Source organism: Orcinus orca, chromosome 11, assembly GCF_937001465.1.
Source record: "Orcinus orca chromosome 11, mOrcOrc1.1, whole genome shotgun sequence".
Taxonomy (NCBI): domain Eukaryota; kingdom Metazoa; phylum Chordata; class Mammalia; order Artiodactyla; family Delphinidae; genus Orcinus; species Orcinus orca.
Window position 1 is genome coordinate 27,109,363 of NC_064569.1, and position 26,205 is coordinate 27,135,567.

At 38.1% G+C, this 26,205-nt stretch overlaps 1 protein-coding gene across 1 annotated transcript in view; it reads right to left on the bottom strand.

The window, feature by feature from the left end:
* Positions 1–26,205, bottom strand: part of PKP2 (plakophilin 2) — a 90,069-nt gene that overhangs the window by 24,745 nt on the left and 39,119 nt on the right. Inside the window, exons 5-6 of the mRNA XM_004270864.3 lie at positions 25,717–25,924; positions 14,468–14,645 (exon numbers count right to left, since the gene is read on the bottom strand). Of these exons, the coding sequence (XP_004270912.1) occupies positions 14,468–14,645; positions 25,717–25,924 (386 nt within the window). The remainder of the gene's footprint in view (positions 1–14,467; positions 14,646–25,716; positions 25,925–26,205) is intronic.

Genomic DNA, 26,205 nt, shown 5'->3' on the forward strand with positions numbered 1-26,205 from the left:
TATTTATGAACTGGTTGGTAAGAATGAAGAATTTCTTTGGCAAACTGAAATGTCATATAATTTCTGTGAAGTACAACTTTTAATCTGGGCCTACCTGCTAAGGACACGAATAAGATAGTGGAAAATTTACTCTGAAGAGTGGGGACCTTTGCAAGGGGGCTGCTTAACATTTCTAATGAGACAAATATTCTTTAAAACATTGGACTCAGGGAGACCAGACAGGGGTGACCAGGTAATCATGGCCATATTTGCTTCGTTTGTTTGATGTGTTTGCTTTAACAAGTTAATTATTGTTGAGAGATTTAAAAATGACCTAAAACCCCTGAGGCTTAGTTTATAAAACAGTTATTTTTAAAAATCACTTATACCTTTTAAAATTACTTAAAGAGAAACTTACACAATAATTTAACTCATTAGGGCTTCCCTGGTGGCGCAGTGGTTAAGAATCCGCCTGCCAATGCAGGGGACACCTGTTCGAGCCCTGGTCCAGGAAGATCCCACACGCTGCGGAGCAACTAAGCCCATGCTCTACAACTACTGAGCCTGTGCTCTAGAGCCCTCGAGCCACAACTACTGAGCCTGTGCGCCACAGCTACTGAAGCCCACCTGCCTAGAGCCCATGCTTCGTAACAAGTGAAGCCACTGCAACGAGAAGCCTGCACACCACAACGAAGAGTAGACCCCACTCACTGCAACTAGAGAAAGCCCGCGCACACCAACAAAGACCCAATGCAGCCAAAAATAAATTTTAAAAAATATATAATAATTTAACTCATTAAGCCACGTTTGTTTGTATATCTAAAATATTCAATGTATAAAATGTGATTATGACCAACAGAGTAATATGACTAGAAATACTGCCAATTCCATTATTTATGGACTTTATATTGGTTATGTTTATACATCAAATGTTAAGAGTTTCAATAATTAACCAAATAACTGAGGATGAAGTTGATAATTCAACTTTTTATTTCTGGAAAAGTCATTCTCCAGACTGAACTATCTGGATACTTCTATCAGGTTTCTGTGTTGTTTACACTGTCTCAGCTAACATTCTTCTAGTTTATGTTAAACTATTTTCTAGAAGTAAATAACCACATATTTAGATTATGGTTTTAAAAAATATATACACTACCAAACGTAAAATAGATAGCTAGTGGGAAGTAGCCGCATAGCACAGGGAGATCAGCTAGGTGGTTTGTGACCTAGCTAGGAAGGGTGGGAGGGAGGGAGACGCAAGAGGGAAGACATATGGGAACATATGTATAACTGATTCACTTTGTTATAAAGCAGAAGCTAACACACCATTGTAAAGCAATTATACTCCAATAAAGATGTTAAAAAAAAAATAAGTTCTGGCCTGCTTTTAAATCTATAGTCTTACAAAAAAGGAAAATACTTATTTGATAATAAGGGAAATTAGACTCTCATTTAATTATCTAATTCTTAATTATTTAAATAACTAAATAGGATTATGCAGAGACATAGACCAGATAAATCCTTTTCTGTTAGGAGTATTTAGAATAAGGGATAACTGAGCAAAGGTAAACAGAATGAAAAGCATAATTAAGGAAATTCAGATTCAGCAAAGTTCTGAAGTTTGATATCCAGATATACATAAAAAATGAAATTCAGGAACACAATGACATGTTTTATTGTACAGGAGTAGATAGATATAATTGAATATATTAAAAATTTACATGGAGATATTATTTTTCCAGAAAGTAGTTGGTATTGATATTACCAAAAAACTTGCCCTTAACCCAGAGGCTCAACAGGATTAAGGCTGATAATTATAGCTTTTCTTTCTAAATGTAGTTTGCTTCCTCTGACCACTCCCCACCTTAGCTAGATTTATCATAAGTGACAATGGAAGTTTCTTTTAAGACATCATAAATTTTAGTACAAATAACTATATTACACATTCATTAAAATACATTTACTACACTATGACACATATAGGAAAGAGCGAAGTTTAAGTCACTTGCAGGAGAAATGCATTACCAATTGCTTTTCCTCTTCAACTGGCATAAAATATAATTAAGAAAAAGGAGTATATTTCATAATGTTTTATAGTAATGTTTTGTCATTTTGTCCTATTATCCTAAACAAAATGGCAAATTCTGGGGTGGTCTTTACAATGCAGAAACAGTTGTGTGTTTTATAACTTTTAATTTATATTGGAGCATAGTTGATTAACAACGTTGTGTTAGTTTCAGGTGTACAGCAAAGTGATTCAGTTATACATATACATGTATCTAGTCTTTTTCAAATTCTTTTTCCATTTAGGTTATTACAGAATATTGAGGAGAATTCCCTGTGCTATACAGTAGGTCCTTGTTGGTTATCTACCTTAAATATAGCAGTTTCAATCCCAAACTCCCAATTTATCCCTCCCCTCCACCCTTTCTCCCATAACCATAAATTGGTTCTCTAAGTCTGTGAGTCTGAGAAACAGTTGTTAATCAGATTGTGGCGATAACATTAAGGCAGCAAGTTTATAAGGCTTTCTCATAAGCAAATGGTTAACAAACAATAGGAGTTTAGGAAAACAACTTTTCAGAGTTTTGTGAATTCATATTTTTAATGACTATATTGAAAAAGGATAGAGATGAACTAGTGATAGCATGATGAGCTAAAGACTGAGCGGGACATTCAAACAGCTACTCTTCCTTTACCAGCTCCTTAAATGTGACTCTCCAGTCAACATTTTTTCCCAATCCCTAGGCAACATCAGTTAAGCAACTCAATGCCTGCATTAACAGTCTTTTCAAACCTCTTCTACACTTCTTATCAAATGGACTGTGATAATCTCTTCTGGTGCCTTTCCCCTACTAAAACTGGAGTTCCTCCAGGGCAAAGATAGGTCCCATTCCCCTTTGAAATTTCAGAAATTTAAACAGTGCTTTGGATACAGCAGGCACTCAAGTACTGGAAAGGATTGGATAAGAGCAAGAGGGAAGACAGACCAAGTGGTAAAATCCCAAGAAGGCTGGATTAGTTGCTTTTCTCAATTTTCTGATAACTGCTTCTATTATTGTGGAAGGGTCACTAGTACTTAATTTCTTCAGCTGAAGAATGAGACTGCGAACAGAGGCTTTCTCAGAAGAGTCTGTGTTTGGCCTGAAGTGTTTTCCAGAACTCTGAATGTCACTGCTCCTGGGGTAGGCATTTTTTTCCATTCTCTAGTCTGATAGCAGCCCATAGTCTCACACCTGTCCACTTAAGTGCCTGTCTGACCCCTGGAGGCATTTTAATTTCTGACCTCTAAATTGTTTCCACCTCTTCCCTTTTAAGAGAACAAAGAAGACTGAGGTAAGAAAGGAAAGAAGGAAAGAAGGTAAGAGAAGGAAAGAAATAGTGAGAACCAAATGGAAGAATGGAGAAATAATGGTAAATCTTTGGTAGGAATTTTGAACATACACCCTGATAATGACCATTGGTTTTATTTATGTCACATCCAAAGGTGTCCCAAAAGTGTGGCAATCAGTGAGGTGGAACATAGAGAATTGACAGCCATGTCACACCAATTCCCAATGAGTTACCCATACTAAATTGACAAACAGGGGCTCGCAATAAGTATGTGTAGGAAGGGTGTACAATCAAAGAAGGCAGCTAATGCTCTTTGGTAATTTACAATTCTATGGTTGTCACATAAGTCTTTTGCAGTTTGAAATGTTTGGAAGAGTATCCTACTAATCAAAATAAATTATTAAATATTTTAACTGTTATACTTCTTGTCCTAAGTAAATAAAAATAATTTTGAAAAAAAGAACGGGGCATTTTAGTAGGTTTTCTCCACTCAAAAAAAAACGTGGGGTGGATAATGCTTCATAATGCCTTCCAAGAAGACAAAGGAAATATTTCTTCTTTGAAAAGAGATATGTAAGGAGAAATATGCCTTTACCCTAATTATCCACATCTTGATGTTAATCAACTAATGGAAATTCAATGCCAGTAGTATGCCAACCAGCTTTCTGGGTTGGTGGAGTGGGGAGAGCTCTGATTTGTAGCATTTGCCAATTTCTATAGTGTAAATACTCCCACCATGGCTGATTTCAAGCTACCAACATGATGTCACTGAATGTGGAGGTATGAGGAGATCCTGACAACTGCTCTTGATGGCTCTAGCACAAATTGGAGTGTATCAATTTATTTTTCCTCTCCTAACCTGGATTCTATTATTCATTATGCTGGCATAGTGTTTAAGAAAAAACCTGAAACTTGCAATGAACATTGTTTTCCCTATTGCAAAATTTGTATCACCTGTCAGTGAGTAACTTTAGCCATGAAAAGTATGTAATTCCAAAGGAATTACCTAAAGAAAGCACCAAGGCCCACCATAAATGCTGCAGCAGGCAGATGCTAATTCTGTAGAAAAATGACCTGATACCTGACAGATACGGTGTATCTGACAGTTTTTGAAGGATAAGCTGTGCATGTTCTCCTGTCTGAATGTGATCGCACTGTAGCAGCTCCAGGTGGGCAGAACTGGAGTCACTGTCACAAGTTCATTAATGAAGCAAGATTTTACCTGCTGAGCAGATTCACTCTGCACCACTATCTAAAGACTAGGGAAGTCCCTCTCAGAACTGATCTCACTGTCAAGTTAGTAAAGGGACAAAGTCACTGGTCTATGCAGAAGTTCTACTTCGAAGTAGATTGAAGGAATTTAGCTACACTAACCTAAGTCAACACAATGCCCAAAATACTACTCATGTTGCCAGTTCACTGTTGGCTCTACACCCAGTGGCGGAGGCCATACCTCCAATGAACTTGTAGCAGTTACAATATTTGCTAACATTTATTTTTATGTAGTTAAGATTCACTCTTATTAGAGCTAGTCAACACCTGTCTTAAAATCTTTTTAGAGTAACTTGGAGTCAGAAATAAGCAACTATTCAGAAGACAGCTCTATTGTGAAAATTGAGACTATTTGATTACAGGTTCCCTACAGGTCCCTTTCTAGCTCACATCTCCTTACTGACTTTTATACTCATTGTGACAACATCTACCCGAAGTTGTCTACAAAGCCATCTCCTCTCTTGGAAAGACCTCCCAGTTCTTATGCTTTCTATTTTCTCTGTTAATAGGAAATGTAGTGCAGAGTTCCACTTGCATAGAACTCCTAAAAAAAGACAACACTGAAATGCAGACACAATGCCCATAATGAGACCTGAACGTGACTGTACACTGGCCTACCTGACCCTGCGAGTTTGCGAGACTGTGAAGGGCAGAGGCTTAATCCACAGCAGAGCAGTCTGTAGACATGTGACTAATATCAATGTATCCAGCACACTGATGAAGAGCTTGGCCCTGGAGACAGCCTTCCTGGATTAGAATTCCAGCTTTGTCTCTTACTAGCTGTATGATGTTGGGAAAATCTCTTAACCTCTGCTCTCAGAGCTCCAGTTTCCTTATCTGTAAAATGGGAAGGCCTACTTTACAAGGGTTGCCCTGAGAATAAACTGAGGAAACCCTCATAAAGCATTCTGAACAGTTTTTACAACGTAAATATTAGCTATTATTATTATAAATTAGATACACAGATGAAATAAGAATAGATATTTTAGTAAGCAAATACTATGATACTCAATTTCCCAAATATTTTGCAATATTCTGCTTCTGAAAGTAGTTCAAATCAGTGGTTTGGACTGACTTTGCAAACACTGTTTAAAATGGTGTCATCATGATGGGAGTGGATTCAGGCAATAACATATCTGAAAAATGTGTGCCAACAAGGGCACTGCTTCACCCAAACCACGCAAGTCTGTTATTCCTTGTTCATAAAAGGAGACTACAGGAAAAGATGTGCAACCAACATCTTTATTTTTAGATTTCCACCTTCCCAATACACCTTTCATGTGGATATTATAATTTTTCTTCTTCATGCAGAACTTATATTTCTATCCTCCCCACACTACTAACTTTGCTTACAGAAGAAAAATATTAACTCCTTAACATGATTTATAAGGCCCCCTCAGTCTGGCTTTAGCTAATGTTTCCAACTTCTGTTTGATTACTTTCCATCACAAATTTGATACCTTGCCAGACATGATTATCCACCTAATTCCTAATGGATTTTCATTTGCTCATTCGTTCATTACTCATTTCACTCAAATACTTTATACTTGCTTACTATATGTCAGAAACCTTGCTATGTGCTAGGAATTAGAGATTAGAAAAATGCATAGGCTTAGCTCTTAGAGTTCACAATCTAATAAAAAAGGTATGTAAACAACTTCCCATAAAAATAGTAATGTAATACAAAGTCTGTACAGAGGTGACTTACCTGTAAGAAGTCCTGTTTGAATTCTTACAAACAAGTAATGGCTTTTGCCTGAGGCAGGAAAATGTTTTACAGAAAAGATAAACTTTATCTTTGCTATTATATGATTAGGAGATTAAGTAATCAGTAGGCAGATAACAGAAAATGTTTACCAGGCAGTAAAATTGAATAAAGCCTTGGCTATATGAAATTACCTATAATATCTAAGGAAAGCAAGTACTTTGTAGCTTGCTTGTACTTTGGGATATGTTTGCAGGAAAATGGGAAGTAAGATTGTAAAGAAGGTTGTGGATAGACTGAGAAAGGTTGCATATGCTGTAATTGAGGAAGGTGTTTTCTATTTTTGTTTTGTTTGTCCACCAAGTGTTCCCTCCCTCTTGCTACTTTAACAGACCTTGTTGCTATTGTTGCCATGAAGCAAGTATCTGATCCAGGTTTGGTCAATCTAGGGGAACAGAGGCTCAAACGATACACAGCTTTCAGAAGCAGAGTCAGGGTTAAACCTTCCAGGAGATTGACATTTAAAGAAAGAAGTGCACTTTTTCTGCTGGGTGGCTAAGCAAGGGCTGCCTGTGATTTAGGGATCTGCTACGTGGAGAAGGCTTGTTTGCATTTTTAGAGAATGAGCCCAGTAGTCTTCAAAGAAGACGAGTAAGCAGAGATGAGATATACAGGCATACTTCGTTTTATTGTGCTTTGCTTTATTGAGCTTCACAGACATTGCATTTTTTTTTTTTTTTAACAAATTGAAGGTTTGTGGCAACCCTGTGTTGTTAGATGATGGTTAGCATTTTTTGTAATAAAGCATTTTTAAATTAAGGTATGTATATTGATTTCTTTAAGACATAATGCCATTGCACACTTAATAGACTGTTGCATAATGTAAACATACTTAAATAAGCACTGGAAAACCGAAAAGATCGTGTGACTTGCTTCATTGCAATATTAACTTTATTGCGGTGGTTTAGAACTGAATCCATAATATCTCTGAGGTATGCCTGTAAATAGGAGACTGAGTTCTAGAGATGCTGAATTTACGTCCCAGTCCTTGAGGCCATGGTTCCTGATGCACTTCTTTCACTTCCACAAGTGCCCGTCAACATCTCAGCCACATGAGCCACTTGATTTAAGGAACTTTGAATTGTGTATCTGCCATTTTCAATGGAAAGAGTCCTGAGTCTGTCATGCTAAGAACTCTGTCGCACATGGTAAGGCAATGGGAGCGACAGAAAAATTTTAGGATGCAAAATGTTTTTAAATGAATCAAAATGTTTTAATGAATCAAAAATACATTAAAAAGTGGTTCCAAGTGGGTGGAGTACTAGGAGGATGTGGAATTCGCGTCTCCACACAACTAGGGCACTTACCAGGCACTGGTGGGGGACCATGGACAGCTAAGGGTACAGGAGGAACTCCCAGCGATTGGTTGTTAATTATAGTTTTATTTTTCCTAATATATTTTTTAATCTTTCTAATTTTATTTTGTTTTTTATTCTTTGATATTGTACTGCTCCTTTTTTTCTTTCTTTCTCTCTCTTTTTTTTTTTTTTTAACAACACCACAAAGCTTGTGGGATCTTGGTTTCCAGGCCAGAGGCTGGGCCTGAGCTCATGTGGTGGGAGCTCCGAATCAAACTGCTGGACTAACAGAGAACCTCAGACCCCAGGGAATATCAATTAGAGTGAGGCCTCCTGGAGGTCCTCATCTCAGCACCAAGACCCAGCTCTATCCAACTGCCTGCAAACTCCAGTGCTAGATGGCTGAGGCCAAACAACCAGTAAGACAGGAACACAGAACCACCCATCAAAAAAAAAAAAAGAAACGACAAAAAAAATATCTTACAGATGAAGGAGCAAGGTAAAAACCTACAAGACCAAAAAAAGAAGACGAAATAGGCAACCTACCTGAAAAAGAATTCAGAGTAATGATAGCAAACATGAACCAAAATCTCGGAAACAGAATGGAGAAAAAACAAAAAACATTTAACAAGTACCTAGAAGAACTAAAGAGCAAACAAACAGTGATGAACAACACAATTACTGAATTAAAAAGACTCTAGAAGGCATTAATAGCAGAATAACTGAGGCAGAAGAACAGATAGGTGAGCTGGAAGATAAAATGGTGGAAATACTGCCAGGGAGCAGAATAAAGAAAAAAGAATGAAAAGAATTGAGGACAGTCTCAGAGACCTCTGGGGCAATATTAACCATACCAACATTCAAATTATAGGGGTCCCAGAAGAAGAAGAGAAAAAGAAAGGGTATGAGAAAATATTTGAAGAGATTATAGTCGAAAACTTCCCTAACATGGGAAAGGAAATAGTCAATCAGGTCCAGGAAGCACAGAGAGCACCATACAGGATAAACCCAAAGAGAAACACACTGAGACACATATTAATCAAGCTATCAAAAATTAAATACAAAGAAAAAATATTAAAAGCACAAGGGAAAAACAACAAATAACATACAAGGGAATCCCCATAAGGTTAACAGCTGCTTTCAGCAGAAACTCTACAAGCCAGAAGGGAGTGGCAGGACATATTTAAAATGATGAAAGGGAAAAACCTACAACCAAGAGTACTCTACCCAGCAAGGATCTCATTCATATTTGAGAGAGAAATCCAAAGCTTTACAGACAAGTAAGAGCTAAGAGAATTCAGCACCACCAAACCAGCTTTACAACAAATGCTAAAGGAACTTCTCTAGGCAGGAAACACAAGAGAAGGAAAAGACCTACAACAACAAACCCAAAACAATTAAGAAAATGGGAGTAGGAACATACATATCGATAATTACCTTAAATGTAAATAGAGTAAATGCTCCAACCAAAAGACAGACTGGCTGAATGGATACAAAAACAAGACCTGTATATATGCTATCTACAAGAGACCCTAGGGACACATACAGACTGAAAGCGAGGGGATGGAAAAAGATATTCCATGCAAATGGAAATCAAAAGAAAGCTGGACTAGCAATTCTCATATCAGACAAAGTAGACAATAAAATAAAGACTATTACAAGAGACAAAGGACACTACATAATGATCAAGGGATCAGTCAAGAAGAAGATATAACAATTGTAAATATTTATGCACCCAACATAGGAGCACCTCAGTACATAAGGCAAATGCTAACAGCAATAAAAGGGGAAATCCACAGTAACACAAAAATAGTAGAGGACTTTAACACCCCACTTTCACCAATGGACAGATCATCCAAAATGAAAATAAATGACAAAACACACGCTTTAAATGACACATTAAACAAAATGGACTTAATTGACATTTATAGGACATTCCATCCAAAAACAAGAGAATACACTTTCTTCTCAAGTGCTCATGGAACATCCTCCAGGATAGATCATATCTTGGGTCACAAATCAAGTCTTGGTTAATTTAAAAAAATTGAAATCGTTATCAAATATCTTTTTCAACCACAATGCTATGAGACTAGATATCAATTACAGGAAAAAAACTGTAAAAAATACAAACACATGGAGGCTAAACAATATATTATTAAATAACCAAGAGATCACTGAAGAAATCAAAGAGGAAATCAAAAAATACCTAGAAACAAGTGACAATGAAAACACGATGACCCCAAACCTATGGGATGCAGCAAAAGCAGTTTTAAGAGGGAAACTTATAGCAATACAATCCTACCTTAAGAAACAAGAAACATCTCAAATAAACAACCTAACCTTACACCTAAAGCAATTAGAGAAAGAAGAACAAAATAACCCCAAAGTTAGCAGAAGGAAAGAAATCATAAAGATCAGATCAGAAATAAATGAAAAAGAAATGAAGGAAACATAGCAAAGACCAATAAAACTAAAAGCTAGTTCTTTGAGAAAATAAACAAAATTGATAAACCACTAGCCAGACTCATCAAGAAAAAAACAGAGAAGACTCAAATCAACAGAATTAGAAATAAAAAAGGAGAAGTAACAACTGACACTGCAGAAATACAAAGGATCATGTGAGATTTCTACAAGCAACTATATGCCAATAAAATGGACAACCTAGAAGAAATGGATAAATTCTTAGAAAAGCACAACCTTCTGAGACTGAACCAGGAAGAAATAGAAAATATAAACAGACCAATCATAAGCACTGAAATTGAAACTGTGATTAAAAATCTTCCAACAAACAAAGTCCAGGAGCAGATGGCTTCACAAGCAAATTCTATCAAACATCTACACAAGAGCTAACATCTATCCTTCTCAAACTCTTTCAAAATATAGAAGAGGGAGGAACACGCCCAAACTCATTCTACGAGGCCACCATCACCCTGATACCAAAACGAGAAAAAGATGTCACAAAAAAAGAAAACTACAGGCCAATATATCTGATGAACACAGATGCAAAAATCCTCAACAAAATACTAGCAAACAGAATCCAACAGCACATTAAAAGGATCATACACCATGATCAAGTGGGGTTTATCCCAGGAATGCAAGGATTCTTCAGTATATGCAAATCAATCAATGTGATACACTGTATTAACAAATTGAGGAATAAAAACCATATGATCATCTCAATAGATGCAGAAAAAGCTTTTGACAAAATTCAACATCTATTTATGATAAAAATCCTTCAGAAAGGGCCTAGCGGGAATTTACCTCAACATACTAAAGGCCATATATGACAAACCCACAGTCAATGTCGTCCTCAATGGTGAAAACTGAAACCGTTTCCTCTAGGATCAGGAACAAGACAAGGTTGCCTACTCTCACCACTACTATTCAATACAGTTGTGGAAGTTTTAGCCACAGCAATCAGAGAAGAAACAGAAATAAAAGGAATCCAAATTGGAAAAGACGAAGTAAAGCTGTCACTGTTTTCAGATGACATACTATACATAGAGAATCCTAAAGATGCTACCAGAAAACTACTAGAGCTAATCAATGAATTTGGTAGAGTAGCAGGATACAAAATTAATGCACAGAAATCTCTTGCATTCCTATACACTAATGATGAAAAATCTGAAAGAGAAATTAAGGAAACACTCCCATTTACCACTGCAACAAAAAGAATAAAATATCTAGGAATAAACCTACCTAAGGAGACAAAAGACCTGTACACAGAAAACTATAAGACACTGATAAAAGACGTTAAAGATGATACAGACGGAGAGATATATCATGTTCTTTGAATGGAAGAAACAATATTATGAAAATGACTATACTACCCAAAGCAATCTACAGATTCAATGCAATCCCTATCAAACTACCAATGGCATTTTTCACAGAACTAGAAATAAAGATTTCAGAATATGTATGGAAACACAAAAGACCTCAAATAGCCAAAGCAATCTTGAAGAAAAACGGAGCTGGAGGAATCAGGCTCCCAGACTTCAGACTATACTACAAAGCTACAGTAATTAAGACAGTATGGTACTGGCACAAAAACAGAAAGATAGATCAATGGAACAGGATAGAAAGACCAGAGATAAACCCACACACATATGGTCACCTTATCTTTGATAAAGGAGGCAAGAATATACCATGGAGAAAAGATAGCCTCTTCAATAAGTGGTGCTGGGAAAACTGGACAGCTACATTGAAAGAATGAAATTAGAACACTTCCTAACACCATACACTAAAATAAACTCAAAATGGATTAAAGACCTAAATGTAAGCCCAGACACTATCAAACTCTTAGAGGAAAACATAGGCAGAACACTCTATGACATAAATCACAGCAAGATCCTTTTTGATCCACCTCCTAGAGAAATGGAAATAAAAACCAAACTAAACAAATGGACCTAATGAAACTTAAAAGCTTTTGCACAGCAAAGGAAACCATAAACAGGACCAAAAGACAACCCTCAGAATGGGAGAAAATATTTGGAAACAAAGCAACTGACAAAGGATTAATCTCCAAAGTATACAAGCAGCTTTGCAGCTCAATATCAAAAAAACAAACAACCCAATCCAAAAATGGGCAGAAGACCTAAACAGACATTTCTCCAAAGAAGATAAACAGATTGCCAACAAACACATGAAAAGATGCTCAACATCACTAATCATTAGAGAAATGCAAATCAAAACTACGATGTGGTATCACCTCACACTGGTCAGAATGGCCATGATCAGAAAATCTACAAACAATAAACACTGGAGAGGGTGTGGAGAAAAGGGAACCTTCTTGCACTGTTGGTGGGAATGTAAATTGATATAGCCACTACAGAGAACAGTATGGAGGTTCCTTAAAAAACTAAAAGTAGAACTACCATATGACCCAGCAATCTCACTACTGGGCATATGCCCTGAGAAAACCATCATTCAAAAAGAGTCATGTACTACAATGTTCACTGCAGCACTATTTACAATACCCAGGACATGGAAGCAACCTAAGTGTCCATCGACAGATGAATGGATAAAGAAGATGTGGCACATATATACAATGGACTATTACTCAGCCATAAAAAGAAAGGAAATTGAGTTATTTGTAGTGAGGTGGATGGACCTAGAGTCTGTCATACAGAGTGAAGTAAGTCAGAAAAAGAAAAGCAAATACCGTATGCTAACACATATATATGGAATCTAAAAAAAAAAAATGGTTCTAATGAACCTAGGGGCAGGACAGGAATAAAGACACAGATGTAGAGAATGGACTTGAGGACACGGGGAGGGGAAAGGGTAAGCTGGGATGAAGTGAGAGAGTAACATTGACATATATACACTACCAAATGTAAAACAGACAGCTGGTGGGAAGCAGCCACATAGCACAGGGAGATCAGCTCGGTGCTCTGCGACCACCTAGAGGGGTGGGATAAGGAGGGTGGGAAGGAGACGCAAAAGGGAGGGGATATGGGGATATATGTATGCATATAGCTGATTCACTTTGTTATACAGCAGAAACTAACAACATTGTAAAGCAATTATACTCCAATAAAGACGTTAAAAAAAAAAGAAAAGCAGTTCTAGTGGACTGTATAGCAAATAAATTTCAAGGGATACTACCTAGAGAATTTCTGTCTACTGAAATAGCCCACCAAAGCCCAGCTCATTTGGCACCTGTGATCCCACTCAGCTGGCATGAATGGTCCTTTTGTTCTGCATTCCTGCAGCACTTCACTTGTTCCTGACACGTGTTCCTGAAACTTCTGATTTAGTAGGTCTGGGGTGAAAGCTGAGAATTCTAATAAGTTCCAGGTAATATACATGCTACTAGTCCAGAGGCCACGCTTTGAGAATCACTGCTGTAACATATTTCATTGCATTCTAGTTTATTTGCTTATCTGCATCCCCTGCTAGATTAAAGGTCAGTTAAGAATTTTCTTATTCATCTTTGTAAAACTCTCAATGGCTAACATAATTCTTTATAAAAAACTGGCATTTGATATGCATTACTGTGTGATTAACTGGAGATAAGATAAACATCTTACCATAATAAATTCCTTCTGTTATCATCCAAACAGATTCCCTCAAGAAGTGAACTGTGAAACTAGAGAAAAGATCAGAAGGCAGAATATGACCCAACTTATTCTGGGCTGCCTATTTTTGATTACATATCTATCTGGTTTCTTTTAATCCTTGGACATAAAGGACAATGATTATTTTCAGATATGTATAAGAAAGCTTGAGAGGCACGCTTCTACAAAAGTTGAGACTAACGTTTCTTCCTCTTGCATGTGTTTCTATTTCCTCTTGGTTTAGCTGGCATCTGACAGCCCAGGGGAGAAAACAGTTCTAGCATTTTTTCATCCCAATATTTAGAAATGCTGATCAAACTAACGTTTTTTGTAAGCTATTCTTGTGGCAAGACATTCTATCCTTTCAGGCTTTGTTGCCTATTTAAAAACTGCAGGTTCAAAACTATTTTTTTAATCATGTCATTAAATTATATTTTTGTGAACTAAAAATACAGCATGGAGCCTGGCTTAAATCCTGTGAGACAGGAAAGGCCAGTGTGCCTGGACTTCTAGGTGTTCGGACTGGATTCCTAGTTTCTTTATTGGAAGACATGCTCTCTCTCATGAGCTAATGTGGGTAGCTTCTGGAATCAAACATGTCTGGAAAAAATACTCTTTCTACATTGTGCTTCTAGTATTTAGAGTGATGTTTATAATTTTTACCATATCTCCAGGTAATTGGGTAGAGTTTTAGACAGATCTGGATGCAATATTTAAAGTGTACAGAGAAAAGGTTGAGGGCGGTTGTAGAGTGGTATTACCTTAGGCATCCTGTGACATTGTAGAATATATCAAAATCGAGCAAACCATTTGCTTTGGGGTAGTCTCCTTCTGGCCACCCCGAAAAGGGGATGATGATATTCTCAGTCAGGGTAAGCAAGGCTTCTGTTACCATGAGATTCTTCAGTCTGTCATTAGAGGACAAATTCCACAGCAAACCTAGAAAAGCAAAGAGTACCATCAAGACAGTGTAGGGTTGGGTCAAAACGACTGCTGAAAAGATCAGTTAAGACTGTCACCCCTAGAGCTATGGCTACTTATAAAAGGAAAAAAAAAAAACAAGGTAGGGGGAGACAGCCCTTTTCCCAAGGGAAAGAACCTGTTTAGACCTCATTAGATGGCAATGGAAGCTGTTCCATAAGAAAAATTAAAAAAAAAAAATATATATATGTATATTAGTGGTGAGACAATGGAATATTACTCAGCCATAAAAAGAAACGAAATTGAGTTATTTGTAGTGAGGTGGATGGATCTAGAGTCTGTCATACAGAGTGAAGTAAGTCAGAAAGAGAAAAACAAATACCGTACGCTAACACATATATATGGAATCTAAAAAGAAAAAAATGGTCATGAAGAACCTACGGGCAAGATGGGAATAAAGACACAAACCTCCTAGAGAATGGACTTGAGGACACGGGGAGGAGGAAGGGTAAGCTGGGACGAAGTGAGAGAGTAGCACTGACATATACACTACCAAAAGTAAAATAGATAGCTAGTGGGAAGCAGTCGCATAGCACAGGGAGATCAGCTCAGTGCTTTGTGACCACCTAGAGGGGTGGGATAGGGAGGGTGGGAAGGAGGGAGACGCAAGAGGGAAGAGATATGGGGACATATGTATATGTATAACTGATTCACTTTGTTGTAAAGCAGAAACTAACACACCATTGTAAAGTAACTATACTCCAATAAAGATGTTTAATATATATATATATATATATATATGTATACACACACATATACATACAGAAAGAGAGAGAGGGAGAAAGAGAACTTACAATGTAAAACTATACATGTTTAATCAAGAACATAAATGAATGCCAAAAATCCTTATTGCTGTTTCTCTTAAATGACCCTACCACAAAGCTGACCTCATTAGTATAAATTCTAGGCTCACCAACAGGAAAGCTTGAAATGATCCTGTTGTAATTAAGAGTTCAGCATTTTAAAAGTCATAGTTTTCTCCCTTAGATACATACATATCTAAGGACATCTCTGCCTGCCTACTGCTCCCCACTGCCTGCAACTCTCACTTGACATCTGCCTTCCAATAATAGCGGGAAGAGCCTCTAGAATGCTTTTGCCTATGCCTGTCAACAGCAGGTTTCTCAACATCCCCAATTAATATTTATTAACTCCTACCCAATGGCAGACTTTATGTCCTGCCAGAATTTATGCTGGCTCTACCTCATCTACTTCTTTTTTTTTTTTTTTTTTTGCCTTTTTTTTTATTTTTTTGAATATTCATTTATTTTTAATGACTTATTAGAACAAATACCTATAGATATCATTATATATATGATATATAAATTAATTATACAATATATCATGTATTAATTATTAAAACATACTCTGGTAAATATTATATATTCAATATGAAACAGGAGGAAAGGGGGCAGGGCACAACCTTTAAAAGAATTACATAGCCCGAGGACACAACATAAACTGATTAGAACAAAATAGGTCCAAGATGGCGGACGAGTCTACTTCCACTAGACCTTGAGCCTCAGTATACACTCATTGTAACACATCAGCAAGCTAAGCGACACACCCACAGGTGCCACGACAGTTCCAAGGATGACCATAAAGGTCAAAAAGTGGGCGGTGGCTCAATTCCTAGAAATCCCCACCCCTTCCCCAAAATAGCTGGAATACTCCTCCCACTCATCAGCGTATGAAATTACTCACCCCTATAAAACTAACAACCCCATACCCTGGTGCTGCCCTCGCCTTCTTTTTTTTTTTTTTATTTATTTTTTATTTTTTTTTATAGGTATACCTGGATTTAATTCTCACTTCTACCGCTTGGTAGCTGGATAGCCTTAGGCAAGTTTCATACCTCCCTGAAATTCACTTAATTCAGTCTGTAAAATGGCATAATAACTTATTATAGCATCCTTTTAGGAATTTTAAATCAGTTCTTGAAATAAAAGTACACAATATATAGACAAGTATGGATTCCTCAATAGATGTTTGACCTTTCATTTCTCCAGTATCCCACCCGCATCAAATAAAGAAAAATACTTTTTAAAATTTACGAATATTTCATTGTTGTAAAGTTAAAGCCATAAAAATAATCAAATGGCCTACTATCATACCATTAGAAGAAAAAAAAAAAGGTGTTCATGAGAGTTCCATATTAGAATACAAGTTTTCCTTAGGCACCTGTTTATGTATGCTATTCTGCTCTTTACAATAAATAATTAAATTTAAAAGACTTAATTCCTCACTTTTAAGACCTTATTAGTTTACAAATTACATATTGACCTATGCTAAATTTTATACCGACCCATGCTAATGAATTCAGTACAGAAAACAAAAAACACTGCACTCAAGCAAACTACATATATATATATATATATATATATATATAACTTATATGAGAATTGCTACTCCAGCTTTCTTTTGGTTTCCATTTGCATGAAATACCTTTTTCCATCCCCTTACTTTCAGTCTGTATGTGTCTCTAGGTCTGAAGTGGGTCTCTTGTAGACAGCAAATATATGGGTCTTGTTTTTGTATCCATTCAGCCAATCTGTGTCTTTTGGTGGGAGCATTTAGTCCATTTACATTTAAGGTAATTTTCGATATGTGTGTTCCCATTCCCATTTTCTTAATTGTTTGGGGATTGTTATTGTAGGTCTTTTCCTTCTTTTGTGTTTCTTGCCTAGAGAAGTTCCTTTAGCAGTTGTTGTAGAGCTGGTTTGGTGGTGCTGAACTCTCTCAGCTTTTGCTTGTCTGTAAAGGTTTTAATTTCTCCATCAAATCTGAATGAGATCCTTGCTGGGTAGAGTAATCTTGGTTGCAGGTTTTTCTCCTTCAACACTTTCAATATGTCCTGCCACTCCCTTCTGGCTTGCAGAGTTTCTGCTGAAAGATCAGCTGTTAACCTTATGGGGATTCCCTTGTGTGTTATTTGTTGTTTTTCCCTTGCTGCTTTTAATATGTTTTCTTTGTATTTAATTTTTGACAGTTTGATTAATATGTGTCTTGGCGTATTTCTCCTTGGATTTATCCTGTATGGGACTCTCTGTGCTTCCTGGACTTGATTAACTATTTCCTTTCCCATATTAGGGAAGTTTTCAACTATAATCTCTTCAAATATTTTCTCAGTCCCTTTCTTTTTCTCTTCTTCTTCTGGAACCCCTATAATTCGAATGTTGGTGCGTTTAATGTTGTCCCAGAGGTCTCTGAGACTGTCCTCAGTTCTTTTCATTCTTTTTTCTTTATTCTGCTCTGCAGTAGTTATTTCCACTATTTTATCTTCCAGGTCACTTATCCGTTCTTCTGCCTCAGTTATTCTGCTATTGATCCCATCTAGAGTACTTTTAATTTCATTTATTGTGTTGTTCATCGTTGCTTGTTTCATCTTTAGTTCTTCTAGGTCCTTGTTAACTGATTCTTGCATTTTGTCCATTCTATTGTCCATTCTATCTCCAAGATTTCGGATCAACCTTACTATCATTATTCTGAATTCTTTTTCCGGTAGACTGCCTATTTCCTCTTCATTTGTTAGGTCTGGTGGGTTTTTATCTTGCTCCTTCATCTGCTGTGTGTTTTTCTGTCTTTTCATTTTGCTTATCTTACTGTGTTTGTGGTCTCCTTTTTTGCAGGCTGAAGGTTCGTAGTTCCTGTTGTTTTTTGTGTCTGTCCCCAGTGGCTAAGGTTGGTTCAGTGGGTTGTGTCGGCTTCCTGGTGGAGGGTACTAGTGCCTGTGTTCTGGTGGATGAGGCTGGATCTTGTCTTTCTGGTGGGCAGGTCCACGTCTGGTGGTGTGTTTTGGGGTGTCTGTAGACTTATTATGATTTTGGGCAGCCTCTCTGCTAATGGGTGTGGTTGTGTTCCTGTCTTGCTAGTTGTTTGGCATAGGATGTCCAGCACTGTAGCTTGCTGGTCGTTGAGTGAAGCTGGGTGCTGGCGTTGAGATGGAGATCTCTCGGAGATTTTTGCTGTTTGATATTATGTGCAGCTGGGAGGCCTCTTGTGGACCAGTGTCCTGAAGTTGGCTCTCCCACCTCAGAGGCACAGCACTGACTCCTGGCTGCAACACCAAGAGCCTTTCATCCACAGGGCTCCTTAATTTGGGATGCTTCGTTGACTATTCAGGTATTCCACAGATGCAGGGTATATCAAGTTGATTGTGGAGCTTTAATCCGCTGCTTCTGAGGCTGCTGGGAGAGATTTCCCTTTCTCTTCTTTGTTCTCACAGCTCCCAGGGGCTCAGCTTTGGATTTGGCCCCGCCTGTGCGTGTAGGTCGCCGGAGGGCGTCTGTTCTTTGCTCAGACAGGACGGGGTTAAAGGAGCCGCTGATTCGGAGGCTGTGGCTCACTCAGGCCGGGGGGTAGGGAGGGTCACGGAGTGTGGGGCGGGCCTGCAGCAGCAGAGGCCGGCGTGACGTTGCAGCCTGAGGCGCGCCGTGCGATCTCCCGGGCCAGTTGTCCCTGGATCCCGGGACCCTGGCAGTGGCGGGCTGCACAGGCTCCCCGGAAGGGCATGTGGCTAGTGACCTGTGTTCGCACACAGGCCTCCTGGTGGCGGCAGCAGCAGCCTTAGCATCTCATGTCTGTCTCTGGGCTCCGCACTTTTAGCCGCGGCTCGCGCCCGTCCCTGGAGCTCTCTCAAGCAGCGTTCTTAATCCCCTCTCCTCGTGCACCAGGAAACAAAGAGGGACGTAAAAGTCTCTTGCCTCTTCGGCAGGTCCAGACTTTTCCCCCGGACTCTCTCCCGGCTAGCCGCGGTGCACTAACGCCCTGCAGGCTGTGTTCACGCCGCCAACCTCAGTCCTCTCCCGGCGCTCCGACAAAAGCCAGAGCCTCAGCTCCCAGTCCCGCCCGCCCCGGCGGGCGAGCAGAAAAGCCTCTCGGCTGGTGAGTTCCGGCCGGCCCGATCCTCTGCGCTGGAATCTGTCCGCTTTGCCCTCCGCACCCCTGTTGCTGTGCTCTCCTCCGCGGCTCCCAAGCTCCCCCACTCCGCCTCCCGAAGTCTCCACCCGCGAAGGGGCTTCCTAGTGTGTGGACACTTTTCCTCCTTCACAGCTCTCTCCCGCTGGTGCAGGACCCGTCCCTATCCTTTTGTCTCTGTTTAGTTTTTTCTTTTGCCCTAACCAGGTACGTGGGGGGTTCCTTGCCTTTTGGGAGGTCTGAGGTCTTCTGCCAGCGTTCAGTAGGTGCTCCGTAGGAGTTGTTCCACGCGTAGATGTATTTCTGGTGTATCTGTGGGGAGGAAGGTGATCTCCGCGTCTTACTCTTCCGCCATCTTCCCGGAAGTCCTCAAAAGCATTTGTTTCTAATCTTAAGCTGACTGCCAGTGAGTTGCCTTTTTATTTTAATAATAGTGTCTGTTTTAGTCCATTTGGGCTACTATAACAAAATTACCATAAACCAGGTAGTTTATAAACAACCGAAATTTACTTTTCACCATTCTGGAGGCTGGGAAGTCCAAGATCAAGGTGCCAGCAGCTTCAGTGTCTGGTGAAGGCCCACTACCTGGTTCATAGATAGCAGTCTTCTTGCTGTGTCCTCACATGGCGGAAGGGCTCATCTACTTCTTATATTACAGTTTGGCAGAGAAGGAGAGACAAGAGCATTTTATATACCTGCCAACTTGCATGGCCTAAGCATTGGTCTAAGACTGGTACCACATTTACTCATTTAACTTTCCTATTCCTCTTGAATCCCCTCCACCCCCAATTAAAAAGAAAGGCCATATAAGCCAACTCAGGAAGAAATTAAGATAACAGGATACTGTATTTCCCAGGGCATTTGTGAGACAGGGACTGAAGCTGGGTACTGAGAGAGAATACAAAGTGGCATATACACTTAGGATTTGTTTTTCTCACAAATTTGGTGCTTAAATACCTCTGATTCAGTGGAAGGACTATACCCTTATTGCTTGCTATTCCAGTGACTCCCAGCAGGTGTCAAGTTGCTTTGCCATCATTCATTCTTCAGTAAGTTACTCTAACTCGCTATCATCCAGGAAAGGAGAAACAGAGAGGGGACAGAAAGAGAAGGGATCTTCATTTTCTTCCTATTTATGCCCCCACGGCCCAGTCAGTTAAATCTTACCTCTTAAATTTACTGCTTCATCTGCATGAAGGACAGAGGAGGCACAGATATACAGGACAGTCCACTTTATGAAAAAAGCAAACATGGTGGTCTTGCCAGAATTACATGGAGATATCACCTCCCTTGATATTAATGACTGAAATAATAGTCTGTATGGTTAAAGCTTAGTAGTTAATCAACCATACTTTTATTTGGCCCATCAGTTAGAACACTCTAGGCCTAATGTAGTCTTTTGGGCTTAAACAGTTTACTTTGTGTACAAGTAACTAATTTTTTAAATAACCAAATTTCCACCATAGCTTACATCTAGCTGCCATTAGACAGAGCAATGCTGGGTCTAGTGCTTCGTGAGGACTAGAATTCTGGCTGATGAAGGTCTTTTCCTGATCAAACTGGCATTTGGGGTTAGTCATGAGCAGTGTCCCTCCGCCACAGGTTTTGCAACACAATGACTTCATGGGTCACACCTCATCTTAAGAGGCCCTGGAGAGGGACAGACAGAATAAAACTCCAAAAACTCCTAAGGTGGTTGAAAACAATTGAAAGGGAGGTCTGACGTTGAGTTTTGGTTACTAAGCTATAAAAGAAAGCTAAAGATAAGAAAGAAAAGAAAAAAACAAGCTTCCTCTTCTAAATAAGCAAACAAATTAACAGTCTCTGCCTGTCAGAGGCTTAAAAATGTGAAGCATAATGATATTTCCTCTCTTTAAAAAGGACCACACAGAGCACTCAAAGGAAAAGTACACCTTACAATAAAAACCAGAGAGGATTAGTTTGAATAAAGGGAGTGGAATTTTCCTCCAACAGTCAATGTCCTTTGTAGCTTGTCATGCTGTATTATTTCTACAGAAGTATAAGGTTTGGGGAGTTTTAGTATAATTTTTGAATTTTTAATGTAGGATATTGTACAGAAATGTCATGCTTGCCAAATTTCTGTATGGTACAAGGCTAAGGAAGAGCTTAAATGTTCACTAGAGATTCGGGATTGTACTTATACACACACACCCTCACACACATACATACAAAATCAATAAATGACCAATTACAAATTGGGAAAATGTGCATGCTGATATAGGACAAAGGGTTAAATATCATTAGTATACAGAGTTCTTATAAATCATTAAAAATTAAATTACTAGTAGAAAAATTAACCCAAAGCTAAAAGAGTCTAATATACATAGGAATGCAGGCTCTCTAGTAACTAAAGAAATGCAAATTCAACAACTACATATTATTTTCTGTGGCTATAGAAGACAAAACCAGACCAATGAGCAGAAATTCTGAGGATGGAGATTTTGGCTCAGTGAAAGTATAAACTTCTAAGACAGCTTTGAAGAAAACAGAAAGATCTGCTTATAAGATCCAGCACTATCACTGGAGCCAATAAAAAAAATGAGCTCATCCTTTATCAAAATATCGACAAGGGGGTTTAATCTTAAAACTAGAGTGTTTGAAGAGACTAGCAGTCACCAAATGAGCCCAGTGACAAATTAGAATCACATATTCCTGGGCCACACCACAAACTTACTAAGCCTGACTCCCAGGATGAATTCCAGGAATTTATACTTTAAATATGATTCCAATTTCTCTCATTGGGAAATTAATGGTTTAGATGACACTAAATAGATGTCCCTTTCAATGATTAGATTCTATATTCCCCGATACTGTATTATATTTAGGGTTTGGATTTTCATTTGTTTCACCTTTAACTTCCGGTCAAATTAATCATAGTGCCTAAATTTCTATTATTATAGTTCTCTGTTGTAGCTGTTCTGTCCGTAATTTTCTATCACTAAGCTCTCATTCTAGCCAAAAAGAAGGGGAACTGGATTCTGGTAAGGGATATACTTTGAATAATTAGCAATTATAAGAAAGATAATGATAACTGCATTATGTAGAAACTTATTGCCAATTGATATCTACAAAATGCAGCTACCTAGTAAAGGGATTTAATAGATATTGAAACCCATGTTTTATTAATATTGCTCTTTAGGACTGGAAATATAGTTATTTAACTAAATCTGTATAATGTTTAGTAGCAAAACTTGCAAATTTTATGATTAAATCTTCAAGGAGGAGCAGGAGTAGAAGTGGTTCTTTTTAAACTTGTTTTTCAAAATTATCACAGAGCAGGAGGAATACGTTTTTGCAATTTCCCTTGCATGGACATACTCCTCCTTTCACCTAACTTCTGTTAAGTCTTACCTGGAATATCACATTATAGCAAAGGCCATTTATTCAAAACTATAAATAAACTCAAGGTACCTTACTGCACCATTACAAATGCAGAATAAAATAATTATACATTTAAAGAACGTGATGATTTTTTTTTTTTTTTTTTTTTTTGCAGAAGCAGAGTGGTGGACAGACTGGGAATGTGCAATACTGAATCATAGAGGCCAGGCACAAGGTTACTGCAAGAGTAGACCAGAGAGATGAAGAGGGTTTGAATCAAGGCAGTGGCAAGAGGAGAGAGAGGAAGGGCCAAAAAGGAGCAAGGGAGAGCTCTCTGATCCAAGATCTCAAAGACAAAGCCCCTTCCTAAAGAAGTGTAAAAATGAGTCACTCTTTGCCCCCAAAACAGTAGGTGGGAGCCACTTTGATATAGCAAAACACCCAGATAATACTGGGTTCAAATCTGGCCTTGTTCTTTGCTAGCTGTGCAACCTTGGGCAACTCAACCCCCTGAGCCTCACACTGGTCATATGTAAACAGTCAATAATACCATACCTTATGGAGCTGTCAGGAAGAACAGAGATAAAAAATGGAAAGCCCAAGCTTATGACTAGCATGTAATAGAGGCTCAATAAAAAGATGTTTACAAAATAGACAAGAAAAGATTCACATGTATGGTTACTCGCTTTGTGGTTTTTTTTTTTTTTTAATTGGGGTATAGTTGTTTTACAATGCTGTGTTAGTTTCTACTGTGTTGTCATTTTGTGTTTCTAAACAAAGATATAAACATGTCTAAATTAGTCAACAATTTATTTTTGAGGCCCAAAAAGCACTTATTTAGCACTTCCATTAATAGAGCTAAAGGAAGTTATTTAGTAGGATTTGTATCAAACATTCAACTATCAACTCAATTCAATTAATATGTAATGAACACTTTCTGGTAGGGATGTTTAGCTTATACTAGAAATCCTGGGAACTGCACAATCAAACTCCATTTGTCACCTCAGTAGATTATCTAAAGAAGACAGTGGTTTCTGTGGCATCAATACCACAGAACATTCTCTGTCCTTAGCTTCCTTCTTCCTACACAAGAGAAGAGGAAGTTCATAAACAATGGATTATTTCCTTGACACAGAGCCACACATCCTCCCAACATTTCTGGCTACCACACACCCTAACCTCGATCACTCTATTACCCAAGTTTCCTGTGAACGACCAGCAGCTTCTTTGCTTTGCTAGTGATTTTCACTTTGCTGGGAATAACTTTCATTCTCCTTCAAAACGCTAGTCCAAAGCCTAAATCTCTTTTAAGGTCCACAGTGAAATATATCTCCTCATGAAGTCTTTTCTGAGTGTAAAACAGAATAATCTGTTTGATTCTCTTTCGTGGTTCATAACTGTTTTTTAATAAAGAAAATATTAGGTTCTAAACATGAGGTTTGGTTGCTATTTTTTTTTTTTTTTTTTTTTTTAATGCCAACCATCACATAATTGTTCACGTTTTAGTAGATGGAAAATAAAATTCACAACCTCTCTAGACTGTGATTCACCCTGGTTGGTACTTGAAGGCTGCCCTCTAAATGTTGGCTGAATGAATGAATGAATGAATAAGTGATATCACTCTTAATTTCTGTAGGTATTTTAATATAAGTCATGGATATGAAAGGAAATCTCTCATGGGACATGACAGCATGCTGGCAGAAGGGTAGTACGGTGCAACCCTTCATATAGTTTTATAAAATTAAAATATATTGAGATAGAAAAATGTGATATTTTGAGATATAAATGGATAGAGAGGATATAATGACAACATTTTTATAGAAAAAAAGAATACTGTTGTATAATAAAGGATGGCAAAAGTGCAACATATATTCAGTTCAACTTAAACAATATTTATGGAGTACTTCTTTTAAATAAGTATGAAGACTGTCAACTATTATCATTAAAAAAACTTTTATATGATATATTAGAAAGGGTTAAGTTCTTTGGACCTTAGTTTCGTCATCTGTAAAACTGAGATTTAGTAGCCAATAATACCTAAAAATACCCCAAAACCTAAGGTTTTTGTGAGAATAAATTAAAAATGTCTACTACCTGGGACACTGAAGATACTTAAAAGTTTCCCCAAGGCAATACTACTGATGATTACACTCAGTAATGTTTCTTGCACTCTGTAATGTGTTCATGGAGCTTTAGCCGAGAGCTGATGAACCATTTTCATTTCATTTTCAATGAACTATCTTCTCTTCTATCATACGTACTATTCATTTAAATGAAACTAGTCCTCCTTTCTCCATGCTTCAAGAATTACCAAAACCGTTAGTTTAGTTCTATCTGATTATTTTAGTTTTCCAATCCATGCACAGAAGGGAGATATTTATTTTTCCAAATCAGTATTTGAGTAGAAATATAAAATGGAGAACTGAAAAACATATCCAGTCATGCTTTTTTCTTTTTTGGGGGTGTAGAGGGACAGGTAAGCTAGGAAGCTCGTATTGAGAGAGGTCCAGGTGATGGAAGCTGCATAGAACTTCTAATTAAAAATATTAACCAAAAGCCTCAGAATCATTTCCACTTCAGAAAAAAGGAATTCAAACTTGACTTGAATCTGGGGTCTAAGCTAGCAGTAATAATGTTCCTTGAAAGCCCTCTCAGATAACAATGAGCCCATCAATCATTTGTTCCAGGAAACCTCAGAAAAAACAGACGATATTAACACATCTGGCTGGGGTGCACTGTGCTACTCGCTGTAATAGTCAGTAAGCACTACCTGTTATTTGTTTCTTAGTCTCCAGGTCTCTGGTTTGCTTCAGCACCTGGAGCAGCCGAGGTACTCCACTGAGTTCAGCTACCTCCAATTTGTTGTCATTATCTTCAAACACCAAGTTTCTCAAGGCCCCACACACAGCTCGCTGGATATCTTCATTCTGAATTTTGAGGAGCTGTAGAAGCTTGGGGATGCCATGAAGCTGGTTAACCTGGGGAAGACGTAGATGCATATTTCAGATATTTATTAATTTTGATGTGGCATTAAAAATCTTCAATGTAATATGAATGAACAGATGAAGTTCACTGACTTTGTTGATAACTCCCACCAATCAATGTGTGGCACAACCTGGGACTCCAGTGTACAATATACCCCTGCTCTAAGGCAGTATCTCTCATCAAGGAGCTTAGAATAAATCTGCGAAATTAAGACTGAAACCTATGAAAAAATTAAAGGGCAAAGTTAAGTGATAAAGGGTTGAATAAGTGATAA